This window comes from Camellia sinensis, chromosome 9 (assembly GCF_055761805.1).
Source record: "Camellia sinensis isolate YWXY chromosome 9, ASM5576180v1, whole genome shotgun sequence".
NCBI classification, from domain to species: Eukaryota; Viridiplantae; Streptophyta; class Magnoliopsida; order Ericales; family Theaceae; genus Camellia; species Camellia sinensis.
In genome coordinates this window covers 111,479,472-111,498,586 of record NC_138969.1, presented here as the reverse complement: position 1 = coordinate 111,498,586, position 19,115 = coordinate 111,479,472, and the positions used below count along the sequence as shown (strand labels likewise).

Sequence of the window (19,115 nt, the reverse complement as noted above, 5' to 3'; positions counted from 1 at the left end):
TATATATCAAAGTATTTAGGACATCCTTAGCACAAGGCCCTAGCCCGGGGGTAATAATACCGTGGTTCAAGTATGTATAAGTCCCCGGTACAGGAGGTCCCTTTATGGAACTAAAAGGTATGCTCTATATTGATTTATTAGCGCTATTAAATGTACCATGTATAGTCAAACATGAATTCTGATTTTTGTTTATGAATCAAGCATAATTAAGAACATGTATGACTTTGTTTCTGTTTATCCGTTCTGTTTATGTTATACTATGACATGATATGGATTGACCGGTCTTTAAGACCTAACGATTTCTGGTATAGAACAAAGTGTTGTACGGAACTAAGTGCTGCAATGCGAGTCACCTCTAGAATCCGTACGAGCCACCTCTTGAGTCCATACATATGTGAACTAAGGCCTATGGCCGTTTTGTGAAAGTTATAAGGCTTATGGCCAATCTGTGACATCTGGGCCTATGGCCATTCTGTATGATCTGTTAGTATGAAGCAAAGTGCTGCACGGAGCTAAGTGCTGCTATGCGAGTCACCTCTAGAATCCGTGCGAGACACCTCTTCAGTTCATACATTCTGATAAGGGCTTAATGCCATTTTGATAAGGGCTATATGCCATTCTGATAAGGGCTTAACGCCACTCTGCTTAAAGGCTCCATGCCATTCTGTTTAAAGTTTAGGCCTAAGGCCATTCTGGAAATAATTACAAGATTAAGTTAACTATGTGTTCTCTGCATTTATGTATGTACATTATAATTCAAGTTACTCATTAAATTGTTTACGTACTACTATTCACTGAGCTTGACTCACTTTGTGTTATGTTTGTTTCTGTAGGCACTCCACTTGGAGGTCAGTCTTAACCCATGGCATCCATTCCTCTTTTGTCAACCTTAGAGGGTCCAAGCACTTTTATGAAGGCAGCTCATTTTATGAAGTTTTACTAAGCTTTTAGTATACTTAATTCCTTTACCTTTCAATGTTTCGTTATACGCCCAAGCTTGAGGGTTGGGTCTATATATATGTACATAACTGAGTTCTCTGAGGTACGTCAATGTATGTTTATCTGCCTTATGTTCTGTTGTGATCCTGGCATGAAAATGGTCGCTCAATGGATGTAGTTCTTTTATTTATGTTGATTAAATGCTTCCGTTCAAGCCCCATATATTATATATATATATATATCAGGTTAAGTGTCCGGTTCGGAATAGGTCATGCCCAAACTTTTAGGGGCAAGTTTGGGACGTGACAGTTTTAGAATTATGAGATTCTTACTGGACAATTGTGATCATCTCTTGTTGTTTCATTTTTCTTATAGGAAGAGAATTCAGATTGATTGGTTGAAGAGAGACGTTCATGTATCTGTTATGTGTAATTTCACAATACATGTGAAAGAGATGAATTTTGTATATTAATGTTTGTAATTATTTATTTGTAACTCCGTAGCGAAAGCTTAGTATATATTATTATTATTGTTCCATTCATTTAGAGAGGAAACAAGTGTTATTATGTTTCTATTACTCAAGAGAAATAAATATTTGTAAAAATAAGAAGAAAAAAAAGGTACCTAAATTAAAGGGTTTTGGTAATGCTTCCAAGTAATTAAAATTCAGGGTGCGACACATACACTAGCAATGTAATTTTAGATTGATTGGGACTATTTAATGTTTCGTGAAAATGTTATGGTATGCACCTCTTAAAGATGCATATCAGACGTACCTTGGTACACATTTTTTTAGTAAATGTTATGAATTTTTATAATAAATGTTATGCAATTTGTTGATTGTGTTACAACTATATGTAATTAGTGAAGTGAAATTATAACAATTTTTTATGCAATTACATATTTTTATGATAGTATAACTTTTTTTTTTCCTCGTTGAAATGTAATTCAATAAATTGAAATATATTATAATCTATAATTGTTGAATAACACTTCGATAGGAAAAGCATGACATCATAGAATTTCATTTAAGGAACCACAAATTGTAACAACTTTGTCAAAAAATTATGTAACATTTATCACATTTTTTTTTATAATATTTATCAAAAAAAATATGTAGCAGGATGTACATAACCTCTTTTATGTATAGTTGACCTAATGTGACAATTTATTCAAAACACTACAAATAAAAATCAAAATACAATAAAAAATATATTTAGGCCTCGTTTGGCAAGTGGCTTTTTTAGCCAAAAAGTCAAAAAGTCACTAAAAAAATCAAAAAGCCAATAACCTATGCCAAAAAGTCAAAGATTGTCTTTTTTCTCTACTTTTTGCACATCTTTTCGTAAAAAGCCAAAAAGTCACCCCAAATATACTAGTTTTTTTTTCCATCACATTTTAACCAAAAAGTCAAAAAATTACTAAAATAACCTATTCCCAAATGAGGCCTTAGTCATATATTAAATACAAAGCTGGAGATAATTAATAATAAACACTAGTATAATAAGAATATTTTCGAATCGTAAGGGTGACGATCATCCTTACTTTCTACCATCTAGGTCTATCATTTGTCAATACATCATGTATTTATCAATCTTATTTATATTGGGTTCAAGTCATGAAAGCAATCTCTCTCTCTCTCTCTCTCTCTCTCTCTCTCTCTCTCTCTCTCTCTCTCTCTCTTCTTCTTCTTCATTTTTTTTTTTTTTTTTTGTTAATGTAAAAAAAAAAAAAAAACTAAATATGCTGTTTTAATAAATAAATTTAAAAAAAACTCGTGCATTGACTCATTATTGTTCCTCTATAAATACTTATCTTAGATGTTTGCAATTGTAACACCTAAAGCGAATGGCATCATCAAAACCAAAGGGGTTCGGGAGTTCACTGACCATTCAAGAGCTTGCCAAAGAGCCCATGCTTGTCATCCCAGAGCGCTATGTTCGTTTAGATAACCAACCGTGTTCAATTCTCTCAGAAGATGCCACTTCCCAAACCATCCCTACTGTTGACATGCAACAATTGCTAATGGGTGAATCAACTGATTTTCAACTAGACAAGTTGCATTCCATTTGCAAAGAATGGGGCGTCTTTCAGGTTTTCATCTCACATATGTCTTCATTTTTATTTTATTTTATTTTTATTTTCTTGCTTTCATTAGTACATCGGAGGCTATATTATAAAGAGAGATAACAAGCCTCAAATTATTAATCTCCTAGTCAAGTGCAATAATTTTGGCTAATTAAACTAGCGTATTTTAAATTTTATTTTATGAGCAAAAAGATAGCTATTATTAAAGAAAACCAAAAGGAGTACAGTTAGTTCAGTTGATTGCGCACTCAAATCTCTTTTAGGGTGACTATATGAACCAAGATTTTCCTTCTATTGATTTTTTGGATTGAGGGAGAAAAAGTTCATTGGTACAAAAAGAGAGTACAAGACCGGAACATAAAAAAATTAAATCAATAAAAAGGTAAGAAAAAATATTTAACGCGTTTGGTTTTAATTTTTTAAAAATTGAGTTTTTTATTTTTAGTAATATTTTTAAAATTTTAAGCATTTTTTTTTCTTTTTTAGATGCACCTTATTTAGATTTATTTAAAAAGTAAAATATTTGTAAAAAAAATATTTTAAAAAATTAATAAATACATAAAAATATGAAAAATATGCTGAATTTTTGCTTTTTTTTTTGTATTTTTTGGTATTTAGTGAATTTTTTAAAGATTTTTTCACGAAAATTATATTTTTTAAGTGTATTTATGTTAGGTGTGTCTAAAAATTTAAAAATTATTTAAAATATTAAAAAAAATTCAGTAAAATTAAAAAAATATGAAAAATAAGAAAGTAAAATTTTTTAAAAAATATTTTCAAAAAATGAAAAACAAACATGGTGATTATTTCTTAGCAACACATCCTAATAAAGTTGGCACGGTATCCAAAGCTAATCATATATATGCAAGCATCAAAGCTAAAAAAAATAAAAAAATAAAAATCTGAAGTTGGACTGATTTAAAAGAAAAGAATTTTGATAAATAATTTTGATATGGTTTTCAAATTTCAACTTGAGAGCAGTTGACGGATTCGTGGGGCCTATTGCGAGTTCTGTTTCAATTAGTTGAATTGTTGATTTGATAAGTCTCTCCGTATATATCATTTATTAGAAAATTTAAGTTAACACAAGAATTGTAATTTTTATTTTATTTTATTTTATCATGTTTGTGTAAAAAAAAAAATACATAAATAAATAGATGGATGAATGAAAATTTTACAATGATCGGATCGATCGAATTTTTTCAATTCATAAAATACACGGTGGATCTTGCAAAATAAATTGTTCGAATCATCAAAATGAGACCTATGATAGATCTCACAGGCTGCTCGATTTCTCTCAAGTATAGATTTAAACTTGAAAAAAACCTTAACATTTTGGGGAACAACCCCTTATATTTGAAGTAGAACCATACTAAGATGTGTTTTTGTGTAGAAAATGAAAATATATGTACTAATATTTGGTAGCGCTAATGTTTGTAGTTGGTGAACCATGGAGTTAGCCCTTTACTAGTGGAGAAAGTGAAATATGAAATTAAAGAATTCTACAAGCTTCCTTTGGATGAGAAGATGAAATACAAGATACAGCCAGGTGATGTTGAAGGGTATGGACAAACCTTGCTCATGCAAGATGATGAAAAACTTGATTGGGCAGATAGGTTTTATATGGTCATCAACCCTGTCCATAGAAGAAAGGCACACCTACTTCCACAGCTCCCTTCTTCACTTAGGTCCTCTCTCTCTCTCTCTCTCTCTCTCTCACACACACACACACACACACACACAAACACATGTTGTAATGAATCTATGTATTTCTATACAAGAACATGTTCTTATTGTAGGAAAATCATACACATATATAATATAATCATATGTGTATGAATATATAGCGGAATAAAATTATACTAACCTCCTCCAGCTATTATTAATCAAGTTGTGTGATATATGTATTTCTTCTAAATCTCTCAATATTATATCACTCAGCTCACACTTTAGGAATAAGCGTCTTCTAACCTATGCAGAACTAGAGTGCCGTGTTGATGGAGAACCACATGCCTATTTATAACTGTTAGGTCAGAAACTCCTATTAGATACCTTATCTGATAAACCTTGTTAGTTTCCTTCCATTAAGGAAAATTAATTAGTAGAAATAGATAAGCCAAACCACCATTAGAGTTCTTGATATTTTAGGCAACCTTAATAATTATTACCCATAATTATCAAAAGATAAATAAACATATAAATAATATATATATATATATATATATATAATTAATAGGCATGTGGGTCACATTAAGTCTCCTCTTAGGAGACGTAACTTACACTTATATGTCCATGTACCGGTGTACTTAAAACACGCATTATATAAAATATAATAAAAAACAACAACAAAAAAACAAAAATGTTAAATTTAAAATATGCAGATTAGCTTCATCTAAGATGTAACCTTAAATCACATAATATTTTTCTTAGTATATAACATTTCTGATTAAACCATGTAACAAGTTGTAGTTTGCAAATGCTTTTTTTAGTAGTTTTTTTCTGTTTGGTTGTTATTGACTTTTTAGAGTAAAGCTATGGCCAAAAAAAATGTTGATGCAATTGGAATAAAATAAAAAAAAGTTATCTTTTGTTATTGAGAAAGTTTTGGTCCAGTGTTTTTTTTAGTAAATTTTTTTATTTACTTTTTAAATCCTTCTAAACTATAAAGCCCTGAAAATTTTAAAACTTAAAAAATATAACTAAAGACAAAAAAAGTTGTAAAAGAAAAAAAAAGGTAATATGAAAAAAAAAATGTGACTTTTTAGCACTTGCCAAATATGGTAGACCTTGTTAAAAAAATATATATATATATTTTTTCTCTCTCAATTGTCAAATAAATAAGATGAATTCAAACAGTTACAATGTTTTTGGTAAACTTATTTTCGTCTCTGGTAAAAAATTTAAAAATATTTCAAACAACTTCAGAGTTCTAGATTCTACTCGGCCAGATAATTCGAGAAATTTTAAAAAGCTAAAAAAAGGATAAAAATAATGGAATTTTTGACTTATTTTGACTTTTAAAATTTATTTTTGAAGCTTTAAAAAAAAATTAATTTTTAGATTCGGCTAGACAAGCAGACTAGAGAAAAATAAAAGATTTTGACAATTTTGAAAAAAAAAAAAGGAAAGTCACTAAAAAAGTTTTTAAAAAAATGTGATTTATTTGGAAATTCAAACAGCCAAATATCCAAAAAAAAGTGACTGTTTCTTGGCTGAAACCAATCATAGCTTAAGTATTGCATAATCATTTTTTCTTTCTTCTTGTAGGGAAACCTTGGAGTCTTACATCTCAGAGTTGCAAAACCTTGCAACGACAATTTTTGGGTTGATGGCAAAGGCTCTAAAGATTGACAAGGGAGAGATGGAGGAGATGTTTGATGATGGAGTGCAATCAGTGAGAATGTCATACTATCCTCCATGTCCCCAACCAGAGATGGTGATGGGCCTGAGGCCTCACTCTGATGCTACCTGCATCACCATCCTTCTGCAAGTCAACGGAGTTGAGGGTTTCCAAGTTAAAAAAGATGGGATTTGGATTCCTGTTAATTTCCTTCCAGATGCCTTTGTTGTTAATGTAGGAGACACTCTAGAGGTTTGTTTTCCATACTCTCTCTTCAAAATTTAAATTCAAATAAAATAATTCTTCTAAATTACTTGTTCTGACCTGGTCAACATTTCATTTTCAAAACTTTTTTTTTTCCCCTCTAGGTTGAATGTATGTTTCAAGGGAAACACTATGATGCACTCATCATATACACCTTATAATTGGAGAAAAAAAAAATATATAATTTCATACTTTTTGAATTATAATTAAAAAAAAAAATTCATAACCAACACACCATAAAACATAATTAAAGATCTCACGAGTTATAATTAAAATAGTATCATAAATAATAAAAAAATTAATTATAAATAAAAAAATAATATAATTAAAAGTATATATGGTACATCTCCTTTAAAAGGTGTGTCTGTTAAAATTTCTCATGCTTTCAAACATGATAGGTACCAATAAGTACGTATCATTCACCTATGGTACATCTCTTTTTATTATTATTATTATTATTGCTATGGTGTTTTGATATTATACTAAATTATTGACCATATTATATTAAATTATTGCGCACAAACTTATCCAAAAGAAAAATGAATAATTTTATTATTTATATCTTATTCTCCACCATTTACATAACCTTATTACCACAATAATTACCATTTTGTTTTGAATTCAAGAAGAAAATTGCATCAGCATAACAAGGTGCCGACTTGTTCAGTGTTAGAGATAAGATGTATATTAATCTTCTTTTGCAAATTAATAGATAAGGATGCCTAAGAAATAGTCGATATCCGAACAACTCCAAATTAATGATGTTACAATGGTTGAAAGAAAGGTGGGAATTGTTCATCTGTATTTTTTTTATAAATAATCATGTACAAGAGCTCCTATATATATATATATATATATATGAGAGTGATACAATCCTATTCTAACTCTAATTCTAATTCCTAACTTATGATATACATTAATTAGAATACACATTAACAACACCCCTCAAACTCAAGATGGGTAAGCATTAACCAACTTGAGCTTGGAAACTAGATCACTGAAACGACTAGGAGGATGAGCCTTGGTGAAAATATAAGCAGGTTGATCAGCAGAAGCAATAGAGAGAAGATGAACAGTGCCACGTATAACATGTTGTCAAGTGAAATGACAATCAATCTTAATATGTTTTGTGTGATCATGGAAGACATCATTGTGAGCGATCTGAATGGCACTTTGATTGTCACAATAGAGAGAGGTAGCACCAGGGGAAGAAACACCTATATCAGCAAGGAGTCAACGAAGCCACAAAAGTTCCTGAGTAGTGTCAGCATGAGCATGGTATTCAACTTCAGCACAAGTAAGAGTAGTGAGGGACTGTTTCTTGCTACGCTAAGTAAGAAGGGAATTCCCTAAGAAGAAAGAGAAACCCATGGTAGAGCGTCGATCAGTAGGATCCCCAGCCCAAGCAACATCAGAAAAAGCACAAAGCTCGAGAGAAGGGTGAGTAGAGTAGTGGAGTCCATAGAACATAGTGTCTTTGAGGTAGCAAAGTATGTGAAGTAGAGCAGTATAGTGCAGGGTGCGGGGAACCGACATGTACTAACTAACAAGATGGACAACATAGGCAATGTCAGGATGAGTCACAATAAGATAGACAAGGCTACCTACCAGTGGGCGATAAAGAGTAGCATCAGAGAGAAGATCCCCGTCGAGAGGAGTGAGACGACTCTGAGGATCAATGACAGTAGAGGTAGTCTTGCAATCGGTAAGAGCAGTGTGTGCCAGAAGATCGGAGGCATATTTGGCTTGTTACAAATAATAACCAGTGGAATCGTGAAAGATTTCAAGCCCTAAAAAATAATTGAGAGTACTAAGGTCCTTCATCTCAAACTGATGATTGAGAAATTTTTTTAGGCTAAGACTACTAGCCACATCATCACCGGTGATAATCATATCATCCACATAAAGAAGAAGAAGAGCGGTGCTATGAAGAGTGGTCTGAACAAAGAGAGAAGAGTCATATGAGCTGGAGGTGAAGCTGAAGTCATGAATGGTGGAACTGAATTTAGCAAACCAAGCTCGTTGTCCCGACCCAAACTCGCCCTTATAGGTGTCGTGCAAATATACATGGGACATAAATTTGAAACCTTACATATAATATATTCATATATGTGACATTATGATACATTGGCCTTCATCACATTTGATACAGTTGTAGCTCAAAAAGGAAAATAGCTTTTATACACAAAACAAAAGACTTGTTCGTATTACAAACAAAAATATAAGGTCTTTACTATAGCCACTTAGACTTGACTTGACCACATCAGGAAACCGCTTCGGAGGCACAACAATTGGATGACAAAACAGAGATGCCAAATCCTCAACTTTGGGTCTGGTCACGCGCCTGGTCACCAACATACATAATATAAATAGTGAACGGAAGCCCAGTGAATAATAACAAAGTAAAGATTTTAATGAATGATGCCGAGAACAAATTTCAAATCTCGTAGCAAATCAGAATCATAATAAGGTTTATAGCAAAAATAGAGTCATAGTCTTATTCATATTCAAATCACGTGTAGTACATCCATTAGCATAAACATGTCTCTTTGGTCAAGCATATCAAGTCCCAAAAGGAACCTCCGGTACCGGATAACATATCTCATACATCGGCCACGGTATTGTTTCCCCCGGGCTAGGGTCTCATGACCATAAGCCACAGTATTATGTCTCTTAGGCAAGGGCCTCTGCTAAGGATACCACAATTACGTTTCAAAGAAAATTAGACAATCATTCATTCATACAAAACATAACATTTCGAAAAATTGATCATTTCATATCATCAGAAAATAATTAAAGTCAAACATAACTTTACAGAGTTATTACTCACAGATAACCAGTGGCTCCAAATAGACAAGTAGAGTAGGTAATTCACTTAACTTAAGGCGCGTGACCTACATAACATGACAGATACATACATTGAAACACACGCTCGAATTGTAAATAACTTATTTCATTTGTCCTTAGTGTGTTTTTAGCCTTTATCCTCATTATAGTGTTTTAATCTTGGCCTAGGAATGCTAGGATGGCATGACGATGTAAAAAAATGTACTTGAAAACATTATTCAAAACTTATTGAAAACAGGGTCCACGCTCAAGCGTGGCTTTCCTCGCTCGAACGGACATACAAAATGTGAGGGTCCGCTCGAGCGTAACTTCCATCGCTCGAGCAGTCTGCAAACTTTGACAAAAGTACTGGTTGCTTGATTTTCACGCTCGACAAACGCTCGATCCCCGCTCGAGTGTGAGACTCAGACTTTTGCTCAAGCGATTTGCAAAACATATGAACTTCTGGGAGCATATATTTCACGCTCAAGCGGATTTCTGGTCGCTCGAGCGGAAGTGCAAGATCACAGAGTCGCTGCTCGAGCATAGAATCTGCTGCTCGAGCGAAGAGGCAAAATCTAGGATTTCCAGATTGCTCTCCTTGGTTCAAACTCGAATTCAACCTAATCAAAACATAGCTCTTGGCCTCAAAACTTGAGAAAACACTTACAAACTTACAAAACATAAAGAATTAAGGATTATTTCGCAAAATCAAGGCCCAAAAGTAAGTAAATTGGCCAAAATTCAACTTGAAACTTCAAGGACATGATATGAACTTGTCATGCATATATTGACTTGAGTTCTTAGTTTCCAAAACATGATACAATGAGGTCTAATGGTGAGAAATGTTATGAATTCTTCAAACCATGCTAGAATTACAACATGTATGTGAGAAAAGCTTTGACAACAACTTTAAAATGGTATGAAACATGCATACTTGTATGGAATGACTTTGCTTTCTTCAATTCTAGCTCAATTTCCATATGAATTCACCTATTTCATTTGTATTCATGTACTATATGATTCAATCCCAAGGTTGTAAGGTTGAGCTCTTACCTAGGCTACTCAATTGAGCTTCACTTAATCAAAATCTTGGGTAATTCTCCAAATCTCCTAGCAATGGCCTTCTCTACTTCAAGTTTGGTCCCAAGTTCTTTAGTCTCTCACTCTCTCCCATGATGAGCTCAAAGATAAGGGAATGAGGCTGTCAAAAATGTGTAGGAAGATGTAGGGGTGGCCTTATATAGGCTTGGGCATAAGTGTAATTATTTATTGATCAAATTGATCAAGTTAATCAAGTAGACATTAAATTATTTTAATTTAATTGTTCCGAACCAAATTTCAATTAAACTTACCATAAAATTCTAAAAATTCTAATTAACACATAAATCAAGTCAATTTCTGAATCGGATGCCAATAAGGCCTTTAATTCGCAATCCGAAACTGAAACATAAATAGATCTTTCTACGTTAAACAGATATAAACACATATAATGCAATGTATGATGCAAAATTTCACTTTAATTTATTTTTAGATACAATTAAACATGGATTAACGTTAACTATGGGTCGGGGTTGTTACACTCGTGGAGCTTGCTTGAGACCATAGAGAGCACATTGTAGTTTGCAAACTTTATGATGTGGATAAGCAGACCCAATGGGAGGTTGCATATAGACCTCCTCAGGAAGATCACTATTAAGAAATGCATTTTTGACATTATCTGAAAGAGATCCCAATTGCGAGCAGCGGCAACAACAATTAAGCTATGTACAGAGGTAAGCCGAGCAACTAGAGCAACAGTCCCCTCATAATCAATGTCATATTCCTAGGTGAAGCCTTTTGCAACACGACAGGCTTTGTAGCACTCAATAAAGCCATCAAAATGGGTTTTGATTTTGTATACCCATTGCATCCAATCACAGTCTTTCCAGGAGAAAGATTAACAACATCCCAAGTATGAGTTTTTCTAAAGCCTGTAGTTCATCAGTCATAGCTTGCTACTAAAGAGGATTAGTACAAGCCTCACGATAGGAGGTAGGTTCATAAGTAGAAAAGGAAATAGGCTCAACAATATAATCACAAAGATAAACAAGGGGTTGAATTACCCGATGTAGATGACCGGTGGGAAGATCTGTGGGGGGTAGGCTTGGTAGAGAGGTAGAAAACGAGCTAAAAGACGCAATAGGCAGTGGACCATTAGGGAGAGTAGTCTGGACAAGATTAGGGGTTATCAAAGGCGTCTCTACAAATGAGGAACCTGCATCAAACGCATTAGAGAAGAGATCTATGGAAGAATTAGTAAACATGATGGAGATAGAGGGTGAGGATAAGTGAAACGAGGATATGGATGAAAACATTTTATGCTCCTATAAAACCACATGACTGGATACACGAAAACGCTTAGAAATAGGATCCCAACAGTTATAGTCTTTATGTTCAATCCCATACCAAAGAAAGCAACAAAGTCGAGAACGAGGTTCAAGTTTGGTGTGTTCATGAGGTTGAAAAATGACAAAACATGTAGACCCAAAAACCCGAAGATGTGTGTATGGAGGGCTAGTGCCATGTAGACGTTCAAAGGGAGTTGGATTGTAGATGACATGAGTGGAAACACAATTAATAGTATACATAACAGTAAGTGCAGGTTCCCCCTAAAAGGTTCAAGACATAAAGAAGAGAGAATGAGAGCTCGAGTAGTGTCCAGAATATACCGATGTTTCTGTTCAGCACGTCTATTTTGCTAGGACATGCAAGCACAAGAATGATGAGGTTGAGTTCCATGACTCTGAAAAAAAGAGTGAAAATCCAAATCCCAATACTCCATAGCATTGTCAGAGCGAAAATTTTTAATGTTCTTTAAAAATTGGGTTTGGACCATTTTTGCAAAGGTATAATAAATTTGTTTAAGTTTAGATTGATTTTTCATGAGAAACAACCAAGTAAACCATGAAAAATCATCAACAAAGATAACAAAATAGCGAGATCCCCCCATGGTAGTAGTAGGAGATGGGCCAAAGATATCAGAATGTATGAGATCAAAAGGTGTATGGGAAACAAAAGTACTTTTATTAAAAGATAAAGCAGGTTGTTTTTCAAGTTGACAAGGCAAACAATCAAAATGATCAGGAAGTACATGACCCAACTGACCACTAGAAACCAAAGACTTCAACCGAGTAACAAAAATATGCCCTAAGCGACAATGCCAAAGATAAAAAGGGGACAGAAAAATCAAATACAGGAGCGGCTAACAGTGTGGAGTCCGGAACATGAAGGTGAATGAGCTCATTGAGACGTAAATGCTTACGGTCGATCCTAAAAGTCTGTCTTGTCTGAAGGTCCTGTACCAAACAACCATTAGCAGAAAAAGTGACAGTTGGACCAAGCTCGCATAATTGACTAATGGAGATAAGGTTTAAGGTAAGAGTAAGGATATGATAAACATGTGCTAAAGACAAATGAGAGGTAGAAATAGAGCCAACATGACTTGCAGACATGAGAGAACCATCAACAGTATGAATAGAGGGAATATGAGCCGAGGGAGAGATGGAAGAAAATGTACTAGAACTGGAAGTTATATGATTACAACATGCGTAGTCAAAATACCATGAAGATGTATCTGAAGTCACAGGTAGAGCAGTAGGGGGAGGTGTAACAAAGGGGGAGAGAAATTGTTTGAACATGGCCTCAACATTAGTTTGGGAGAAGATAGGAGCAGAAGGGCCTAGAGGCTCGGAAAAATCCTTAGAGGTAGCAACAGCAGTGCTGTAAGCAGACGAAGATATAGATTGATTCCTAAGACGATGTGAACTACCTATGGAAGAGCCACCACAAGAGGAGTGACTAGTGGAAGAGGACCGGGAGGGATTACGAAAACAATCCTACTGCAGATGACCAGGATCAATTTTGTTGCAATACTGGCAAGGTCTGATTGGGCTATGAACTAAAAGATGAGTAGAAAGAAGGCCTCAACTCTAATAATAAATGTAAGCAGTGGATTGCTGGATTGACAGGGAAGAAGAAGTCCATCGTAGAGGAGTGGCAAGAATAAAGTCCGCATTATGAGTCAGGAGAGTACCAAGATGAGTTTTCTCAGATAATAGCTCTGAAATGGCCTTCTAAAAAGTGGGCAGTAGAGTGCGATGAAAGAGAGATGTATGCACGGGCTCAAAATGGGTAGTGAGAGCCATGAGAAATTGAACCAACCGCTGCTGATTACAATACGTAGTGAATAAAGTAGCATCTTCAAGGTGAGGCCATGGAGCTTCTAAAAGAGCAAGCTGGTCCTAAACAAAATACATCTGAGAAAGAAAGTCATTAATAGACTGACCAGGTTCTTCACGCATGCGGTGCAACTGCCATTGAAGTTGATACTGATATGCAAGATCAACAGTTTGATATTATTCTTTCAAAACTCCTAAATGTCTTTAGCAGGAGTAATAATAGAGTCAAGCTGAAAAAGACCAAACTGAAGACTAATAAAGAGAGCAGAGGTATTCCGAAGCCAAGTAATGATTTGGTAGTTCTTACTGTCCCAGTCTTCTAAGCGGTCTTCAAATTTAGTAGTAGTTTCAGTGGCCCCTTTCTCTGGTTTGCTCACATCCCCGATGATAATACGCTAGAGTTTCTAACCTTTGACGAAGGAAGATATGGCTTGGGCCCACAAAACATAATTGGATCCATCAAGCATAACTGAAATTGGATGGGAGGCATCATGACGATCCATAATAATATAGTGTTAGGGCAAAATAAATAGGAACAAAATTACAGGAGCAAAATTAGATAAAACAGATCGTACCAGTGAGTCCAGAAGGCCGAAAATAGCTAGGAAAGAGTTTAATGGGGCAGAGATGACGTCAACAGGAGGCTGAATGACGTTAGTAGAGGCACGTTGCACAAAAGTGGAGGGAGGCGCGACTTACAATTGCAGCAAAGGACGTGCGACGCACATTATCAGAAATGGCGCACGCGGGTGCATGGTAGCAAGAATGACTCACATGGGTGCATGGTAGTAGGAATGGCGCACAAGGGTGGACAGTAGCAGAAACAACTCATGCAAGTACATGATAGCAGGAGCGGCACACGCGGGTGCACGGTAGCAGGGGCGGTATTGCGCGTGTTTGCATATGGGAGAGTGGAGGTGGAAGGCTGGACGCGCCAACGAAAAAAGCGGCACATGAAGGTACATGAGGAGGTTTCCTGGGACGGGACAGGTGGCGTTGGAACCAGGGCAAAATTCTGAGCACTGTAAGGGATTTTTTTTAAAATTTTGGTCAACGATGATGACGGAACAGTGACAAAATAGTGTTGTGGAACAAAGAATGGTGTATTGATGAAAAGGAAGAGGGATGCTATAATGCCACTGTGTGCGAGCAATAAGAAAGAGAAAAGAGGAGTTAGGATTCATGACCTATGCTTTGATAACCATGTTACAATGGTTGAAAGAAAGGTGGGAGTTGTGTATCTATGTTTTTTTATAAATAACCATGTATAAGAGCTCTTATATATAGGAGAGTTATACAATCCTAATCTAACTCTAATTCCTAACTTATGATATACATTAACAATGATATATATTAATTAGGATATATATACATTAATTAGGATATACATTAATAATGATATACATTAATTAGAATGCAAATTAAAATTACAAAAATTTTAAATAATATTATTCTAACTAAATTTGTATATGCTTGTGCATAAGTTCGTTCACGGTTACAACCTTAAAGATGTTGCTGCCATATCTACCACTAATACACCCCCTACGCAATTGTTATCGCCAACACTATTATCACATCACCACCACGATTATTGCCATTACCATTACTTCCACCACTATCACTACTAACTTCACCAACATTGCTATCGTCACCGCAACCACCGCAATCATTTCATTACTACCACAATTATCATTATCACCACCTCTCTACCATTACTATTACAACCCTCCATCTCTATTACTATAGTCGTTACTGCCATAGCCACTATCACTTACCTCTTTACCTCCACTATATTTCCCACTATCCCTCTGCCTCTACCTCCACCTCTACCTCCACCTCCAATACCATTGACATCGATACCATAAACACCATCATCGTTGACGCCGCCACTTCCTCATCCTCTACCACCAATACCTCATCACCACAATATAAAAATTGAAAGAGAAAATTTAAAAATAATAAATTTAAATTTCAAAATCAAACAATTTGTTTTAGTTTAGGATTCATTTTTATCAAACAAACATTCAACTTAAAAATATTAAATATTTAATTTTCAGTACTTAATTTGCACTTTTTAGTTATATCAAACACCACTTTAATTTGGTTCTTAAAACTTTATTTTTGAAAAATTACAAAAAAAAAAAAAAAAAATTCCCAACGTTAAGCACTTTAACAAAATAAATTATGAGTTTTAAATTTTGTTAATTTAAGTCATAAAATTTTAATTTATTTTCAATTTAAACCATCAGTCCATTTCCGTTGAGTAAAACAATAGAAAAAAAATATATTTTAATTATTAAATTTAATCTAGATATACATAAAATGATCAAAATATATATTTTTTATTGACTTTAATAGTTAAAATATTTTTTTTTCTTCGCTTTTAATCAACAGAAATAGATTTATGATTTAAATTAAAAATAAATCAAAATATTACAATTTAATAAATTAATAAAATTAAAAACTCAACGTTTATTTTATTTCAATGTTCAAATCTTGAGATTGTTTTGGTAATTTTTCCATTTTTATTTTTTTCCTTCTTAATTGACGCAACAACCAACGACTGTTCAAAATTTGATACATAAAAAAATACAAAAACCACTTGGACACCACTTGGCGATATATTTATTTGACCCAAGTTCGAGGGCAATCCATGAAAAATAGAAAAACTTTAAGGGTAAATTACACTGACACCCCTCTATTATTCTAAAATCACGGGTAAAATCACACTGTTATTCCCTTTATTCTATGAAATAATCAGTTATACCCCCTGTCAGTTGACATCATTAAAAAATTAAGTAAAGTTACTATAATGCCCATGTTAACTAATTTAAAATTAGCAAATAAAATACTCCCTTCTTCGACCTCACTCGTTGTAATGAAAAGACTTCCCGTTCAATCAACCCCAATCTATTGATGCATGTCCAAGAGCATTTCTATAATTTCTCAACACCACACCATTGGCAACAGACTTACCAAAGTAATATAACAAAATTTAACAAGACTGTGTTCTACCAACGTAATATAACAAGATTAGCCTTCATCAATATGGATTATAAAGAAATGAAACTTGGGTAAATTTTTTTTTAATTATTTATTTTACATTAAAAACTTGGATCATTTCTATTACCCAAAACGATAAGCATGCAATAAAACTCCAACAATAGTGTATATTCTAAATTTTTATCTAAAAAAAATCTAAAATTTAAAATGTTAAATAAATTAAGTTTAAATCTATGAAAAAATCTAAAATTTAAAATGTGGATTAAAATTAAGTTTAAATGTATGGAAAGATATATGATGTGCGTTCTTATAATAAGGCATATCATAAGAAAGATATAACTTTTTGTGGTTAAACTATTGAATGTTTATGTCATATGTAAATTTGTGGCAAAAATTACGAATGGGGGATTTAAAAAAATGCTCTATGTCGTTGATTTTTTATCAATATTTTATATCACCTCTTACATAAATACTCATGATTGGTTTTCTTATTTTGAATTAATTATTAAATATTAATCAAAATAAATAATATTTTGTCATGTATTTTGGTGATATAAAAATACGAAGAAATAAAAAAGTGATATATAGTAGTGCTCGTGAATTTATTATGTGCACCATAGCGGAATAGTTATTTTTTTTGTAATAAGAATAGTTATGTCCACTTGTTAATTTATATTACAAATTTTCTTAAGATGTTGTTATAAAATGCATACCATATATAATATTTCAAGGTGCTTATATTAGCATTTCTCTAAATTTGCACCATACATTAAATTCTGATTACATATAGTTTGCCTAATAAAACTCTTGCTATTAAATAAATGAGAAATTATAAACTAGTGTAAAAGATTAAAAATAATTACAAACACATAGAGGTGCACCCTTTTTTGTGCACAAAAAATAAAAAAAAGTTACACCCCTATCTTTTGATAAAAAATTTCTCAACTTCTCACTGTCTTATAATTTCTTCTTAAATAAATGATGCCGTCGATAGTTAGCCCATGCAATATTGGATTTCAAGCACATGCTTCTTTTGCCTACTAATTGCTATAGGCTACCTCTAAGGATAATTCTAAAGGCTTATCATATCGTCCTTAAGGAAGAAGAAATAAATTTAGGGTAAATTAGGCATTTAAAAGATTTGTTTTTCTTACGTCATCAACTTTTGTTAACTCAATTGACGTTTGATCAAAAAAAAGGGGTAGACTGTTACATAATTTTCTAAAGCAAGGGAGTACAGTGACATTTCAGATAATAAAAGGGATGACAGTGTGATTTCAGAGAAATAGAAGGGGTGTCAGTGTTATTTACGCTAACTTTAAGTATTGTACAAAAATATTGTATGGTTCTTATCAACGTAGGAAAGATATAGTACTTAAGTGAGCAATGTATGAAAGTAATTTTCAAACTATTTTCATAGATTTCCTCCGGCTATGGTCAAGTAAAATTCAACGCTCCGTCAAGTAGCACAATGTGGCATTTTATTGAGATTTATGGTATCAATTTGCAGATATTGAGTAATGGTCTCTATAATAGTATTGAGCACAGAGCAACTGTGAATTCAGTAAATGAGAGAATGTCCATTGCAATGTTTTTCAACCCCAAGTTTGAAGTGGAGGTCGGACCTGCAACTAGCCTTCTAAACCCACAAAACCCTCCATTATTCAAAAGGGTTAGTATGGAAAAGTACTACAAATATTTCTTCTCTCACAAGCTCAATGGAAAGTCATTCTTAGATCAAATGAAGATTGGAAATGAAGAAGATGACACTGCTTGATGGCAATCACTATAGTACTCTTAAAATTAAATTAAGAAAAATATAATATTGGTGTTTGTACTATGTAATGTATTAAGGTTTGGAACAAAACCTCTAAATAACATGTCATGTATGAGACAACGAGATACAAAACCTCCCTTTATGTGTAAGATAACCCAAAATATACCTAGCTCACTCATCGAAGCTAGTTGTTTGATCTCTTTTTATGTATAACTAATGTATAAAAAAATAATATTTTTTTTTGTGGTTTGTATGTTGAGTATTATAGTAGTTTCAAATCTTTGTATGGTTAATTACACAAAAACCTCCTAAACTATTAATGATTATCTGTTTATTCCTTTTTTTATGGCAAAAATGTTAGAAATCCCTAAAATTATACCAAAAGTTTTACCAAATGTCTCATATAAGTGTGGGACTCACATTTACACCCATGCGAGACATTTGGTAAAACTTTTGGTTGAAACCCATATGAGACATTTGGTAAAACTTTTGGTAGAATTTTTGAGATTTCTAACATTACTCTATTTATGAACCCATGTACACATTGATACCCTCAACTACAATAACTAATTACTCCTCTAGACAGGGGCTCTAGTTGTTTATTTTTTTATAGTTGTGTGGGTTAAAATATATAGATTCGTAGATGAAAGGTAAGGTA

General features: G+C 33.4%; 1 protein-coding gene across 1 annotated transcript; it reads left to right on the top strand.

The window, feature by feature from the left end:
• The first annotated feature begins 2,787 nt into the window (after nucleotides 1–2,787).
• Nucleotides 2,788–18,710, top strand: LOC145799683 (oxoglutarate-dependent flavonoid 7-O-demethylase 1-like). The gene is made up of 4 exons (XM_082889295.1): nucleotides 2,788–3,033; nucleotides 4,468–4,715; nucleotides 6,295–6,619; nucleotides 18,191–18,710. The coding sequence occupies exons 1-4, from the start codon at nucleotides 2,788–2,790 to the stop codon at nucleotides 18,455–18,457; spliced, it is 1,086 nt and encodes a 361-aa protein (XP_082745421.1). The 3' UTR covers nucleotides 18,458–18,710.
• The last annotated feature ends 405 nt before the right edge of the window (nucleotides 18,711–19,115 follow it).

Coding starts and splice junctions, on each gene's coding strand:
- LOC145799683 (XM_082889295.1), top strand. CDS start 2,788: ATGGCATCATCAAAACCAAAGGGGTTCGGGAGTTCACTGACCATTCAA. Junction 3,034..4,467: donor AAGAATGGGGCGTCTTTCAG/GTTTTCATCTCA, acceptor TAATGTTTGTAG/TTGGTGAACCATGGAGTTAG. Junction 4,716..6,294: donor CAGCTCCCTTCTTCACTTAG/GTCCTCTCTCTC, acceptor TTCTTCTTGTAG/GGAAACCTTGGAGTCTTACA.